The following is a 15898-nucleotide window of genomic DNA, read 5'->3' as shown; positions in this document are numbered from 1 at the left end:
AAATCACTTTGGAAAGAAGACAATACTCTGCGTTTGGTGGGATCAGGAAGGGGTGTTGTATTATGAGCTTCTAAAACCTGGTGAAACCGTTAATACTGATCGCTAACAATAACAAATAATCCATTTGAACCACTCTTTGATCATAACACAACCAGAATGGTCCAGAAAACACAGCAAAGTAATTTGCTTCATGATGATACACCATCACACACTTCAAAACCAGTTAAAGATACGTTAAGAGATCTTGCCTGGGAAGTATTAACCCACCCTCTGTATTCGCCAGACCTTGCTCCTTCAGATTACCACTTATTCTGATTGATGACACACGCACCTTCTGAGCAGCACTTCAAAACATATGAGGAAGTGGAAAATTTGGTCTCTGAATGATTTGCCTCAAAACAAGAAAAGTTCTATTGGGACGGTATCCACAAATTACCTGAAAGATTTGGGAAATGTGTAGCTAGCGATGGACATTACTTTGAATAAAGCACTTTTGATGTTTCTCTTGAAATTATCTTGTCTTCTTTGGATTACAAAATCCGTATTATTAACCGGTTAATAGTTAATCCGCACTTCTAGCTGATTAATAATTAACCCGTATTAACTGGTTAATATTCAATCCGTACTACTATTAGGTTAATAGTCAATCCTAATTAGTAACCAGTTAAAGTTAATCTGCATTATTAACCTGTTAATAGTTCATATGCATCATTAACCGGTTAACTATTAATCCGCATTGTCAACCGGTTAACAGTTAATCCACATTGTTAACCGGTTTGGATGATAAATTACACATCTATGCTATGTTGAAAGATACATCATGCAGTTTGGCTTGAAAAATAAACCAGGAGAGAAAAAAACACAGAGACTAAAGACCAGAAAGGGTGGATGTGGACAGAAAGTGGGGCACTAAATGCGTTTCAAGTTTCTCGGTGGATGGGCTCCCAGTGACCACAATGCCCAGCGCTGGGGAGCAGAAATGGAAGGCTGGCCTTCATTTCCCCTTGGCAGAATCCTCAAGGTGATGACAGGATCTAGGCTGAAGAAAAGCACTGAGTCGGTAGTGAGCCGAAATGGCAGTCCCGCAAAGCATCTAAGCAGACACAGAAAGTGGACAGGGGCTCAGACTGGTGAGCGAAGGGCAGGGGCCCTCCCACCGAGTGCGATTGCTCTGTGCGCCCAACACTGTGTGTCAAGATTCACAGCTGTAAATACAGTCTCTGTTTTTTTTTCTGTGCTTTATCCTCTGTGCCTGGGGCTGTGTATGCGCATTAAATATCTATTGAATGAGTGAAGGAAGTGCTTAGTATCTGAGAAATCTCATGCGTCTGGGAGAGGGGTTTTATTCCCTCCATTTCATAGATGAGTGAGTAGGCTGGGGGGGGGGGGGGGGGGAGGGGGAGGCCTATTAGCCTGCCAGTTTCCTACAGCTAGTGAATGGCAAGGCTAGAATTCAGTCTGTCTTGATCCAAAACTCACATTGTTGATCCCTACAACATATTAGTTTGAGTGGTCAAAAGAAGACCTACAGGAATTTGTTATGGTTTACATACATATGATTTACCTGTACAAAAAATGTATGTAGTTGTAACGAGCCTATTATATCATAGGCATTATTCTAAGTGCTATTTATATTGAATTCTCTCCACATTCAATCCTCACAACCACCCTATAGAGTAGGTGCTCTTCTTATCCCCAGTGTACAGCTAAGGGCACTGGAGTGCAGTGTTGAGTCATGTGCCCAGGCCATCTGGTTCCGAGCCCACGCCCTTGATCACGGTGATTTGCTACTTCTTGGCCTGTCAGTGAATTTGTGTTCATGTTTATCACCAGTATGGTTTAGTCGCTTCTCATGAGCTCCTGTGTTTATAAAGCCCAGACCTCAGCTCTCCTCACACACTGCATGAATTCTAGCTGGCCCAGCCAGGGTTCTGCTGCACAGCTGGTCGCTGGAGATGTGAGACTCTGGGGGAGGCCTGTTACACACAGTGGCAATTGGGGAAATGAGGAGAGAAAACAACAACATTGAAATTGCTAGAATCTGAACCGAAATGTTGAGAGTCTTAGGAGAGGTAAACAAAGCACCTTGGGAATACTGATGTCAAGAATGACCGAAAGGACAAACTGGTACTAGAACTCAGAAGGGTGTGAGGATAAGGCAGAGGCCCCGGGGAAAGTTGCAGTAGAAAGAATGATCATTTCAAAGTGCTCCCTGGGCCTTTGTCTGATGCAGATGAACTTCGGCAAAGAGTGGGCGACACAGGTACTGGAGGCTGCTGGGCATTTCTGTGAAAGGACAAGGGTTGGGAGACACATGATAAGTTCATAAGATTTCTTTTTGGTCTAACAATTTATGAAGGGAGCTGCACTTAGCTTTGAATTCAAGAAGTCAGTAAACAAGTCACAAGGGAAAAATGAAATGTTCTTTTTCAGACTTGCACACCTACCCCCGTGGAGCGTGAACCCTATACGGGAGAAGTTGTCCTCCTGAAATAGACACAGAAGACTCCACTGCTGGGACCAGGAAACAGACCTACCCCTCACTGTGTGCTGTCGGTAAGGGACGGTGGACAAGGAGAGTATTCCAGCATGACAACATCTGAAATTAGCATCTCTTTCTCCATGACCATTTGAAGAGTTCATGGTCAAGGTCAAAGGCTTCAAAGGGACATGAGACTCAAGGACAGTTTAGCCAAGGGAAGAATGATAAAAGACCTCTTGACGCAGAACACTGAGATGAGCCTCCACATTGAAGGAGGCCTTGGGCCAGCTAGAGATTTATCCTCTGAGGTGTTAGGAAGTAGTCACCGGAGCCATGGAGAATCCACTGTGAGCAAGAAGCGGTAGCTGGTGACACAGTAGACCTGTCATCGAGGAAAGTTGGCACCACTTAAAACAGGGAGGGCAATTTCCTGGTCAAAGTTTATAATTTGATTTAAGACTTTATCTGGAAAGATAAATCTTCATATTGTGAAGGCAAATATATTCTAGAACTTAAAGTGAATGAAAAATGAGTCATGTGGCTTTGGGGGGTATAATTTTTCAGGAAAATTATTTGATAGTATGTGATATATTTTATTTCACATGTAATTTTTGGAATAATATTATAGATATGGTCATTTTTTGAAAAAAAATATTTTAGTGCTTCATCAATTTTTCTCTTAATATTTTGACATCCAGAACTTTCTTTTTTAAAGTATCTTGCACATTTTCTTTCTCTCTCTCTCTCTCTCTTTTTAGTAGTTTTCTGGTCTTGCAAAGCCAAGTATCTATTTGACAGTGGCTTTGCTGTGACTTAAGCATCTCTCTAACGTATCTTCCACTGACTTCATGAAATCTACACATTTTCTCTGTTTTGCAATTTCACTAAATTGTTAAAGCTTGTGATACATTTTCAGATGTTTCAGAACAGTGCAATCTTCAAAACTCTTACATAAAAGGTTGACATGATGGATAGATGTTTGTGTTCATTAGGGACACTTTGTCAGGGGAGTAGTGTTGTACGCCCCCGGTTAGCCTGCACGTTTGCACATGATGATAGCCCATGACTTGAGCAACGCGGCTTTGTGCACTCTGGGCTGTGATCGCATTACTGAGGGTCCTGAGTCTTTCTCAATGCTATGTAGCCAAACTTTTCAGTTTTTTTTTGTCATTCCCTAACTATTGAAATTATCCTGGCAATCCAGGAAGACTGTGTCAAAAATTCGGAGGAAGATTTAGCAGGAGGAAGAAATTGCGTTGAATGCTGTGACCTGCTTTTGCAGCATTGGCAGGGGCAGGGTTAGTGTTTACTTTTATTATCGCATTTCTGGTGGGTTAGGCCTGCGCTCCGCATCTGTTTGTGAGAGGGAATGTTTCGCTGAGTTCCTTTTATTCGGTTCAAAAGCAAAGTCAGAGAAAAGGATGCTGCTGTTCCCATCACAGTTAACCGCTGTCAGCCATGGGAAGCCAGCCTCATCTCAACTCCCCGAGAGCCTTTGGAAAGAATAATCGCTCTAGGCCTCTTTGGTTTCCTTTCAGAAGCAATCACGGTGGGTCTCACTGTGACTTTGCTGCTATGTAAGATGGAAGACATAAATGAATGTTATTGTGATGGAAAGTCTGTGTGAAAATTCACTGATGATACTTCAAAACGTCATCTTGGCTTGTACCAGATTTCTTACTGTGAATTTCTAAAGATCACTTTTTTGTTGTTTGTTTAAAGTTTTTTTTCAATGGAGGCATTTGTTTAAAAGTAGCAAACTGTGATCTTACATTCTGTTGTCATTAATAAACATTTAGATCTTCATTGTATATCCTGTGGTCTGTGGTATGTGTGTCCTTTTCTAACGAGTAGCATGGGGACTCTGGGAGGTTGGTTTGTGATTCAAAAGCATCATTTCCTATGTGACATTTGCTTCAGCAACTCCTGGAAATTAGGTCCCTCAGCAAACACCATGTAATCAAACTGGATACTCAACCTTAGGATAACCCCAGGGTAAATGATCCAGTCACACTGACGAAGGCAGGATCTGAGAGAATTCGGCGGAATCAGGATGGCCTGAAGATGCCCTGTCTCCCCTCTGCTCCCTAGTCTGCACTGGGACCACCCTTCTGTGTGTGCAGAGAAGCTGAGCTATATTTCTTCTCCTAGGACCTAGGTGAACTGGTCAAGAGAGATTATTTATTTATTTTTATTTTCAAAAAATATATTTCTGATGATTTCAAAGAGGAAGGGAAAGGGAGAGACATCAATGATGAGAGAGAATCAGTGATCAGCTGCCTCCTGCACACCCCACACTGGGGATCAAGCCTGCATCCCAGGCATGTGCCCTGACCTGGAATTGACCTGTGACCTCCTGGTTTATAGGTTGATGCTCAACCTCTGAGCCACACTGGCCAAGCAAGAAGGATTTTTTAAAAATGTGGATCAGGGGAAAACTCAGGGCAATTATGCTCTCATTGCAGGCCCATCAGCACTAAGATCAGGGTGCATTGGCACATTGGACAAAGGGGACTAGGAATAGGGTAGTAGGAATCCAGCTACTCGGCTGTAATTTGTATTGAACACAGGGGAGAAAGGACAGTGAACTACACCTAAGGGAGAACCATGGCTGTTTTTTTCTCGGGGACGAAATACCTTAAAATGCTTGATTCCTTTTCTCTCTGCTTCAGTTGACAATAGAAACTCTGCAAGAAGATAACTGAATCCTCAAGAAAAAAATAAATTGCTTTCTTATTTAGAAGCCACTTCTCACTCATCCTTTAGTACTCAGCTGAAATATCACCCCCTCTCCGAGGCTTTTCCAGCTCCAACAGGACGGGGTACACCCCACTTTTATGTTCCTCCATAGCAGGGCCCAGCCACGCCCCCATCACAGCACCATCATCCCATTGCATAACCGACCTGCCTTACTGTCTCCTCCGGGGAACTGACAGCTCGTGCAGGGCAGGGCTTGTCTGGTTCACAATTATTTCCCCAGCAGGTAGCTGAGGGTCTGGCAATTGATTGGCATTCAATGGATTCTTCATTTTTAAATAGAGGAGGAGGTGGAGGAGTTCCCACTGAGCTCCTATATTGGTAGAGATGACGTGAGTAAGCATTCTCGACAAAAATGGATACAAATGTTGTGGAGCATTTTGGTGTAAGGAAGCTCTAAATCAGTGGTTCTCAACCTTCTGGCCCTTTAAATACAGTTCCTCATGTTGTGACCCAACCATCAAATTATTTTCGTTGCTACTTCATAACTGTCATGTTGCTACTGTTATGAATCGTAATGTAAATATCTGATGTGCAGGGTGGTCTTAGGCGACCCCTGTGAAAGGGTCGTTCGACCGCCAAAGGGGTCGCGACCCACAGGTTGAGAACCGCTGCTCCAAATGAAGAATACAGATTCATTATCAACGTGATAGATCTATTTGGGAGGATGAAGTAGCTATAGGATTCTGCACTAACAGAGTCATCTGAAATGATTATGCCGATCCCTTTAGTGCTTTTATTGGGCTTTGTCACAAATAATTTGCAGAAACACAGCCTAAGTAATAACATAAGGCAATAGGAGAGCATGATTTAAGCTATTAATATCTTTTTCAGGATCGCCTCTGGTATACGGAGTAAAATCTCTTTGTCACAGCACAACTGCGCTTTCCAGGCCTGGATCAAGGATAGATGGACTGAGTAGTGTTCCTTCTCCACAGTCACCTTCCATTGCCTTTTTCCTCTCATGTACTGGAGAGAAAAAAAAGTGGGGGCTCTAAAATTCTATTTATGAGCTGTGAGGCCTTGAGTAATTTTTTTTTAAAGTATTTTTTATTGATTTCAGAGAGGAAGGGAGAGGGAGAGGGAGAGAGAGATAGAAACATCATTGATTCAGAGAGAATCATCCATCATGCCCTCTCCTGGGGGTGGAGCCCACAACCCAGGCATGTGCCCTCCCGCCATCGGGGAAATGAACTTGAAGCAGTGTCAAGCCCATTCCTGGGCTTTCTCACACCCGCCAGCTCCTCTTGCCATCGGGCTCCCCGCATGACCTAGAGGGGGGTTGACTCCATCAACCCAGTGTCAGTCCCAGCTCTGCACCATTTGCTTGTGTGGCTCCTGCAAGTCACAGTCTGCTCTACACCTCGTGTCTGTGAGGTGTGGCTGGCTCTGTAGGCAAGTGCACAAGGGCAGGGAATCTGGAATCAAATTGACTGGGTTCAAAACTTGCTTCTGTCACCACCTGTGCAATGTAGGCAAAATTCTTAAAGTCTCCCAGCCTCTAGTGTCCCACCTGTAAAATGAGAGAATAAAAACACTTACTTAGAGTTTGTGGGAGAATGAAATGGAATAAGACGTAAGCATTTAACACTGTGCTGAGTGCAAAATAAGCCCTCAATCAGCTACTGGTATTTCTTTGCACTTGACCTCTTTATTGCTCTACGCTGAGGCAGAATGAAGCCAGCTAACGCCATCTGAGGAACTTTCCATCTCCTCTGGGTCACAGTTCATGGCCATTGTTGCTCAATAGTACAATTACAAAACCGCTTGCTGGGCTGGCGTGGCTCAGTGCTTGAGCATTGACCTATGACTCAGAAGGTCACAGTTCAATTCCTGGTTAGGGCATGTGCCCAAATTGCAGGCTTGATCTCTAGTGTGGGGCATGCAGGAGGCAGCCTATCAGTGATTCTTGTTTATCATTGATATTTCTATCTCCCTCTCTGTCTCCCTTCCTCTCTGAAGTCAATATGTTACAGAAAACCGGAGAAGAACCAAGCAACGCTTAGAGAGATGGAGTTACATTTATTATTATCACACGCACGGGCCCAGAGGAAAATGTCCCTCAAATTCTGGGCCCCATCACACAGTAAGTTTCTTGTATTTATACCTTTTTACCTTCTTTGTCTCCCAAATATGGGGTTTTTCCGGTTCCCTTTGCAAGTTCTTAAAGGGCCCTATGTGCTGGGGCTTTGAGATCTCAACCAAAGGCTTGGCCTGGTGCCAGCACTGATAACTTCGTCTGGGGAAGATTTAATGGCCTCTTTGATATGGGAGTAGTATTATTTTCCTTATTATTTAAGCCAGCAAGCATTTACAGAAGCCAGAAATAGCAGGGTTAAAATTTCAAACAGCAGTTTTTATATAAGATGGTGCTTCAGATAAAATATATCTAAAAAAACAAAAACCAACAAACCACAAAAACCAACCTCAGTAGGAAGACGTTCAGGCAGGTCTTTTATTCAAGCAGGGAAGACGAGGAACAGGAATAGGGAAGTCATCAAGACCACACTCAACAGTGACAGGAAGGGCAGAGGGGAGCACCAGCCTCGGGGCCTGTGGGCCAAAGCTCTGCTCTTCAACCTGAGCTATAAAACAGGAGAGAGTGCATCCAGCCCTCTAGCTGCAGAAAGCTTCGGTGTCTTTGGTGATGTGTGCCGGGCCCTGAGCTAGATGTAGAGGGGGGTTGATATGGGGGAATCTGGCCATGGAGGGCCCGCTCAAAGTCCCTAGGACTAGACCGCCGAGGAAACCAGGGGGTCCAGGGCAGTGTGGCGAGGACTGTGGCAGGGGCTGGGTGCTTTGGAGCAGAGAGGGAAGATGTCAGTCAAAGGTCCTCCTGAATCCCCTCCCTCTTCTGGATCTTCTTCGCCCACCTCTCTTCCTCTGCCCTCCCTCCTGAAGTTTCCTCCAGCTCGACAACTCTTGCGTCATGTTGCAGTTTTACTCAGACCCACACCCAGGAAAACACTCGCATTTGTCACAGTGATTATTTTGCACACGCTGGGGTCGTCTTCTCCATAGCATCTCCTCATTGCCAAAACCCAGATCTTTTGCTTTCTTTTTTATCCCTCGTCGCAACCTTGATGGACACATTGACCACTGTTCCCAAGCGTCCAACACAGTACCGGGCACGTAGTCGGAGGTGAGAAAAGCTTGTTGGATAAACACATGTCAACAATGAATCATAATGAAACAACTGGTGTCATTAACAGAGACCTCTTAAGAATAGACTCAATCCTTCCCTTTCGGAGAGTGAGGGTCCTTTTAGATTTTGTTGTGCTTTGGGGATGAAAAGAAGGTATGTGGGGGGGGGGGGCACATGGCCATAAATCAATGGTAAGTATTACAGTGCCCCCTGTTTCCATGTCTATTCCAAGCCTCAACGCAATTCTTGACTTTCACAGTCTGTCATCTGAGCTTCTAAGGCATATAGTACATAGTTCTGATAACTATGGGTCATGAGTATTCTAGGAAAGTTTGGAGTTCTAATCTCCCATCGCACTGTCCCCATTAGAGCCCTTGACAGAGCCTCTGACAGGGTTGAGTTTGAGCAAATAAAGTCATCCTTCACGCACCCCTGTTATTGCCCCTGCCAGGTGCCAGTCTCACTACCTGGGCTCCGAATTCCTCCACCCAGATACCATGTCTTATTCATCCTTATATCTCCAGCGCCTCACATGAGGCCAGGCACAGAGCAGGCACAGCTGTGGGGGACAGTTTGCGGGTCCTCAATAAGTTAATGGAATCGTCATAGGACCTGCCAGTTCTATTCCTAGGCCATGCAATTGACAATAGGTGTTTACAAATGCTTATAATAGCGTGACTCATAATAGCAAAAATATGGAAGCAAGCCAAATGTTAAGTAAAGGCAGCCAGACACAAAAACCGCATATCGTGTGATTCCATTTAGAGGAAATATTCAGAGCAAGTAAATCCATAGAGACAAAAAGCAGATTAGTGGTGGCCAGGGGTTGGGGCAAGGGAGGAAAAGAGGGTGCCTGCTTTGGGGGATGATAAAAATGTTGGGAAATTAGAGAGTGGTGACAGTTGCACAGCAACACTGTGAATGTATGAAAAGCCACTTTAAAATGGTTACACCGCTAAATTTTAAAATACACAGTTGCATGTGTATTTTACCACAATAAAAACTTTTTTTTAAAAAAAAAAGGGTAGGCACATATAACCATTTTCAAATAAGTTGGTTAATGTGAGGGACTTGGGAGCTGGGGTGGTTGGAAAATTTGAAGGGAAGGTGGAGAGAGCGGAGTTGCAAAGCAACGGTCTCCCAGTGCAATGCCTCACTCTAAGGGGCCCAGCCCCTCCACTCTCCTCCCAGCGCTGAAAAACCAAGTCCTTCCGATGAGCAGAGACGGACTGAGAAATGCTTACAGATTATGACTCAGCAATAGTCACTGTGAAAAAGTGCTGGCTGGTAATGGAACCAGTTTCGTTATCCTGAGTTGTTCTAACAGATTTCCCCCCACCCCATGCTCCCTCTTTACTGCCTCTGGAGTCACCCACTTTCCCATCTGCCCACTCCTCCCACGGAAACCCTGGGGCCTGGGAACCCCCTGGGCCTGGGAACCTCCGGGAAGTGACTTTGCTCAGGGTCATGGGACAAGACCACAGAGTTAGATGTGCGCTGAATAAGCTCCTGAGATCCTGCCCAAGGGCTTGTCCTCTGTTCCTTTCCAGCTGTGTGACCTTGGGCCAGTCACTCAACCTCTCTGAGCTGCAGTTTCCTCACCTGGAAGTGATAACATTCACAGTCTGGTCGCAGGGCTATTTCGAGGCACACCCGAGATCAGTCGCTGACATTGGTGTGCAGCCTGTCCGATGCCAGACACAGGTAAGAGCCAGCTCATCGTCAGAGCGGATCAAAGGGCCATTCTCCAGCCAGGAGGCCAGAGGCCAGAGGCTTAACCACTCTAAACCTCGGGCGCCTCCTGGGTAAATGGGGACCATAGCACTGTCATCAGAAGCTTGTGGTGAAGTTCCGATGAGGGGGCGCACGGCAAGCAGCCAGCACAGAGCTGGAAGGAGGGAGCCGTAGGTAAATGACAAGTTTTACAGCCAGCTCCATTTCCCTGTGTCACTGCCGGCCCTGGGGAAGGGACTGTGGGAAGAACGCCTCCCACACATCCCGGTTCCTGCCCGTCCCTGTCCTATTGAGCAAGATTCCAGCTGGGCCTGTTGCAGACTCAGGCTCGGTGACTGCGCCCCCCGCCAAGCTGAGCACCCCAGGCTGCAGATTGAGGGCCCAGGGGGGGGGGGGGGGCAGGCAGCCCCACCAGCCCGCTGCCCTGGTCCCAGGCCTGGAGCTCGCTAGGCTCCTTTTGGCACCGCAGCCAGACAGCCTGAGAGTTATGTGTCCTCCATCTCCCATCCCTGCTCCAAGCTCTGAGTTCGTAAGTGGTTCGCAATACTCAGAGCGACAGTAGTTCTCAACCTTCTGGCCCTTTAAATACAGTCCCTCATGTTGTGACCCAACCATCAAATTATTTTCGTTGCTACTTCATAACTGTCATGTTGCTGCTGTTATGAATCATCATGTAAATATCTGATATGCAGGATGGTCTTAGGTGACCCCTGTGAAAGGGTCGTTCGACCACCAAAGGGGTTGTGACCCACAGGTTGAGAACCACTGCTTTACACCCTATGGCCAACTCACTGTAAAGAATTCTCCAGTCCTTCTAGCAACAAGATGGCTTGCTTTCCCCATTCTGAAGCACGCACCCGCCCATCAATACTTACTGGCCCTGCTCAGGTCTGCTGGGAGGGGAGGGGTGTGCAGGGAGAAGGTACTAGGCTTCTGCGGACTCCGTGTGTGGGTCTATGCAGGAAGTGCTGGGATTTCAGGAGGTCCTCAATGAAAGCTTTTTCTGGTTGTGGTTGTTTGGTTCTTTCCTTTCTTTCTTTTTAATTTTTTTTTTTTTTTTTTTTTTTTGGTAGGTAATGAAGGGAAAATGGAGCCTCTTGAATCTTAACTGAAGGATCCTAGAACCTACCATTATGCCCCTGGATCTACTGGGAAAGGGGGAAATGAAAGTCTTTGAAGGCCACTGGCTTTACAGGAGAAAGGAAGCCCCGCAGAGCAGGAGTGAGGCATGGTGTGGGCAAAGGTCAAAGCCCCAAAGGCAGCGCCTCCTGCACCACAGGGCACAGGACGCGGCAGGGAGCCCCGAGCCTGGCGTGAAAAGAGGGCCTCCATCGCTTCTCCCAGGCTGTGTGGCCTGCGGAAAGTCCCACGGCCTCTCTGATCCTCAGTTTCTTGATCCGTGAAATGAAAACGGTAATACCCACCCTGTTTACTCTACTGCGTTGTCAAAAGAACCACATGGAGTTTGTGAACAACCAAACAATGTGCACGTAACGAGTAGAATATGATTATGTCAGTGACGTGCTCAAAACGTTGGTTACTCTGGAAAGTTAATTTGCAGTAGGAAATTCAGAGTGAAAGAAAGTATAAAGGCCATCGGAGATTTAAAAATAGATTGATGAGATCATGATAATAGCAGAAGGGTACTTTTGGGGGGAGGGTGCCAAGAAACAGAGGGAAGAGCTGGGACCTCAACAAGTGGGACCTCAACAAGGATCCTGGATTTGATTCCTGTCAAGGGCATGTACCTTGGCTCGGGGCGGGGGGAGCCGTCAGGGCCCCGTGGAGGAAGCTGGGGTTTGCTCACTGATGTGCTGAGTAATGGGGTTGGGGAACAGTCCATGATGTGAGTGTTTTCTGTGAGTCATTGTACCATCCATACTGAAGGTCACATGCAAAAGCCAGAGCCAGGAACAGGCATGCCAGCCGAGGCTAGGACTGTGTCCAAGAACCCGTGGAGAAGATGCGCTGGCCCAGGAGGGTGTGAAATGAGTTGGACACTCCAGGCAAGTTCAGAGAAAGCCCAGAGAGAGGCCAGGGAGGAGGTCAGAAGGAACACTCAGCTGTCTGGGCAGAGGAGACTGCCAGCGAGCGTAAGGACCCGCCCCGAGGATGGGGTTGGAGGCCAAAAAGAGCAAGAAGTTTGGAAGGAACTGAAATCCATGGCAGGGCGGTGAGGATGCTACTCAGGATGCTACTCAGCCCTGAAGGGAGCCTGCCAGGCCCCTGGCATAGGGTCAGAGCTGCAGGGCAAAGGGAGTATTGATTCCCAGGAGTGAGACACCTGGATTGTGTCTTGGTCCTGCTCCCCCAGAGAGCAGGTAGGGACCGCAGGCTCCGTGTGACCTGGAGCTATGTCTCATTCCTCTCTGTAGCCTTACTGCCCCGCACAGAGCCTGGTGTTCAGAGGGCACTCAGTCAGTGTACCTTGGAATGAACCAACAAATGGATGGCAAATGGATACGGCCACGTTTAAAATACCAACATGTTTTGAACTTTCTCTTTTTGGTGACTCTTGGCAGACTTTGGCCTTCTTTCTAGTGCCAGATAGCTCATGTGGACAGCACCTCATTGTCCCTCCTGAGACCCCCTGGCCATTGACCACATCTCGGGTCTCCGTCCCTTCTCGTTCTATTGTGTATGTTCTCGAGATGACTGTGCTCCATTTAGTGGCTTGTTTCCATGACAACCTGTTCCTTCATACTGTCTAGTTCCCAGGCATTACCTACTGTACCTTATTCAGTTCCCAGCCTTGCTTACATCCTGTCCTGATGCAGAATGTCTTCCATTAAGGGAACATCATCTTCTCAGAAATTAACTTTAAAAATGTCATTAAACAGATTATGGCATGTTGGGTGTGTTTTTTCAACTAGAAGTAAAAAATTTCTCCACCACTTCCTTGCCAAGAAACACATTTCCTTGTCAGCTGTTTTCATCGACTCTTTTCAAAACTTTTTGTCTCCACATGTATTGAAAGCCAGCCTTTAGGAGAAGCATTTGGCTCCCAACATAATTTGGCTCTCAAACTTTCACCCACTCCCCTGGACTCCACCCCCTGCTGGCCACTGCCACGATCACAGTGCCGCAGTCTCACCTTCCATACTGAAGATCTGAACCATCTCCAAAAAGATCAGTGACACACGACTCACTTCTATTTTACTGTCAGTTTTGTTAGTCTGGTCCAAATGTGCTGTTAGGGCTCCCAACGTGGTTTTCATCACATTACTGAAGAAGGATCCATCTGACCCATCCTTGGAACTCACCTTGCTCAACTCCTTGGGTGCGTCTTGACCACGGTCTCTTCCTCGGCAATAAAACCTGTGGGACTTTTAGGAAAGTACTCAGAAGGGTCCAGCGAATGCCGGTTGAGGGTCATCTCATCTTTCTTCTCAAGATGGACATTCACATCAGCTGCCAGAACTCTGTCACGCCCCTTGTGGCCAGCTGTGGATAGGCTTGTCCTTGGTCCAGCAACCAGACCTGTCCATCACTTGAGGCCGTTCACCACCGACCACCCCTGCCTTCCAGTGCAGCATCACATTGGTCCAGGCATTTGGTATCTCTCACTTATAAGGCCTCTCATGACTCAATTCAGTGTACTGCGGAGGTGTCCTGGCTAGATCCGTCCCTCAGTGCTCAGAGAGCTTCTACATAGCGACCATTTATTGTGGCTGAGGTGTAACGCCAAGTTCCTTAGAACAGCTTCCCTCTGACTGTGCATCAAAAATCCAATTTTGATTTCTCCTGCCCTTTTCATGCCTGCATTTAGAGCTAATGTGCACCGAAGGATATGGAAAGCTCATCCTATCTGTGCAGCTATACCATGACTAAAAAATATTTTCTAAAGAGTTAGTCTGCCTCTAGCCGGTTTGGCTCAGTGGATAGAGCGTCAGCCTACAGATCAAAGGGTCCTGGGTTTGATTCCGGTCAAGGGCATGTACCTTGGCTCCAGGCTCCTCGCCACCCTGGGCCTTGGTCAGGGCTCATGCAGGAGGCAACCGTTCGATGTATTTCTCTCACATCAAAGTTTCTCTCTGTCTTTCCCTCTCTCTCCCACTCTCCCTAAAAAACGAATGGAAAAATAGTCTTGGGTGAGGATTAACCAAAAAAAAAAAAGAGCTAGTCTGCATACTGTACATGGGGGAATTCGTGTGGGGGAAAGTCTTTGCTGGCCGTTCACTATACTGGGTTGAATTGTTTCCCTCCAAAATTATGTTCAAGCCCTAGTCCTCAGTACCAGCAAAGGCGATCTTATTTGGAAAGAGGGTCGTTGCAAGTATAATTAAGTCAAGATGAGGTCCTACTGGATTGGAGTGGGCCTAATCCAACCACTGCTGTTCTTACACGAAGAGAGAATATTGACACAGGAGAACAGAGCCTGGCATGTGAGGACAAAGGCAGAAGTTGGAGTTATGTTGCCAGAAGCCACAGAAAGCAAAGGCTCGCCAGCCAGCACCAGAAGGGAGAAGAGACAAGGAAGGGTTCTGCCCTAGAGACTTTGGAAGGGTCCCAGCCCTCCGGACACCTTGAATGCCGCTTCTAACCTTTACAGCCAAAGAACTTTGAGGCCCTGAGAGGAGAAGCTATGTAACCACCGTCCCAGGGCTAGCAAAGGGCAGAGCCAAACTCAGAATCCTGTGCTCTTTCCAAATGAGAAATCAAGAACTGGAAAAGTGGGAGGGCTTAGATCTAAGGAGGTAGGTTTTGTAGAACCCCACTCCATAGCTGGGAACACACACGTTTCCCAAAGGAGGATGTATGGGGATCAGGATTCAACCTCTACTCTAGTTTTCAAAATTAATATTTGAATTCATCCTGAATATTTAAAGATTGGGCACGTTCCTATAAACACCTAGGTGCCTGGCTATTTCAGGAAAAGTGAGCTGATCTGTGAGAAAGTGAATAAAAGCTGCCCCCATTTCACACTCAGGCTGTGTAGCCCCATCTACCTGGCCAGCTGCACAATTTATATGACCTACACGCCACCGTGGGCCCTGGCGTTTGCAACCCCGGGGAGCGGGGAAGAAGGGTAGAGGCCCTGAGCCTGGGGGTGAGAGTTGTAACGTCAGGGGGTGAAGAAGCCAATCAAGGAACCCCGAGACAAGCAGGGCCGGGGAGCCCAGGACAGGGTTTCCATCTGTTTGCAGGTGAAGTGGCAGGATATGGAAACCGGAAAACAAAAAAAAGGGAAGGTGGGGGAGGGGGTTCAACGCTCCAGTACTGCACAGTGGTGATGACTTAGGCAAAACATCTTCTTTCCTATTTTTAACTGGAGCACAGAAGCTGCGTCAGAGGACGGGCTGCTGACTCACCCAGCTGAGGCGCCTTTCTCTGAATTGCACAAATGCCATCGACACCGGCTGCAGAGCTTCGGAGAAGCAAAGACAGCGACGCCTGCGCACGGGGCAGTAATAGAGCGCTCTGAGTGGGAGCTCCGTGTTCTGGGCCACGGCTTTCTGGAAGCTGTCTAGGATCTCATGGTTGAATGATGCAGATGCTCAGAGGGAAATCATTTATCTGTTTGAGCTGAATTAGTAACCCCGTGACACTGTTGCCTTCTAAAGTTTAGCGAGGACTGGTTTCCAGTGTGATGACATGGAGAATCGAGACAATTTTCAGCAAGACTATTTTCTAGTTGTATGCATATCCCCGCACCACGAGTAGACAGATCCAAGAACAAAGGGTTCTGAATGCTTTATGGGCAAGAAGCACGTTGTGACAATGGCGGGACTTGAGTGTCAGCAGAGACCACGGCAGCCCTCCCCACATTGCTAGAGGGA

General features: G+C 46.9%; 1 protein-coding gene and 1 long non-coding RNA gene across 4 annotated transcripts in view; both read left to right on the top strand.

The window, feature by feature from the left end:
• The window catches only part of DPYS (dihydropyrimidinase), a 71499-nt gene extending 65224 nt beyond the window's left edge, over nt 1-6275 (top strand). For 2 of the 3 annotated variants that reach the window (XM_036338026.1, XM_036338027.1), the window contains exon 9: nt 2434-4293. In XM_036338026.1, coding sequence (XP_036193919.1) covers nt 2434-2496 — 63 coding nt within the window. In that variant the 3' untranslated portion in view covers nt 2497-4293. Of the gene's footprint in view, nt 1-2433; nt 4294-6073 lie in introns of those variants that run through there. The other variant, XM_036338028.1, reaches the window with a different exon arrangement.
• A 1013-nt stretch (nt 6276-7288) lies between these two features.
• On the top strand, nt 7289-14038 carry LOC118670933. The gene is made up of 3 exons (XR_004972522.1): nt 7289-7325; nt 9935-10088; nt 11192-14038. It is a non-coding gene; the product is annotated as an uncharacterized LOC118670933 (long non-coding RNA).
• The last annotated feature ends 1860 nt before the right edge of the window (nt 14039-15898 follow it).

Source organism: Myotis myotis, unplaced genomic scaffold, assembly GCF_014108235.1.
Source record: "Myotis myotis isolate mMyoMyo1 unplaced genomic scaffold, mMyoMyo1.p scaffold_m19_p_16, whole genome shotgun sequence".
Classification (NCBI taxonomy): domain Eukaryota; kingdom Metazoa; phylum Chordata; class Mammalia; order Chiroptera; family Vespertilionidae; genus Myotis; species Myotis myotis.
Note: the sequence above shows the minus strand (reverse complement) of the source record. Positions and strands in the feature narration are given on the sequence as shown.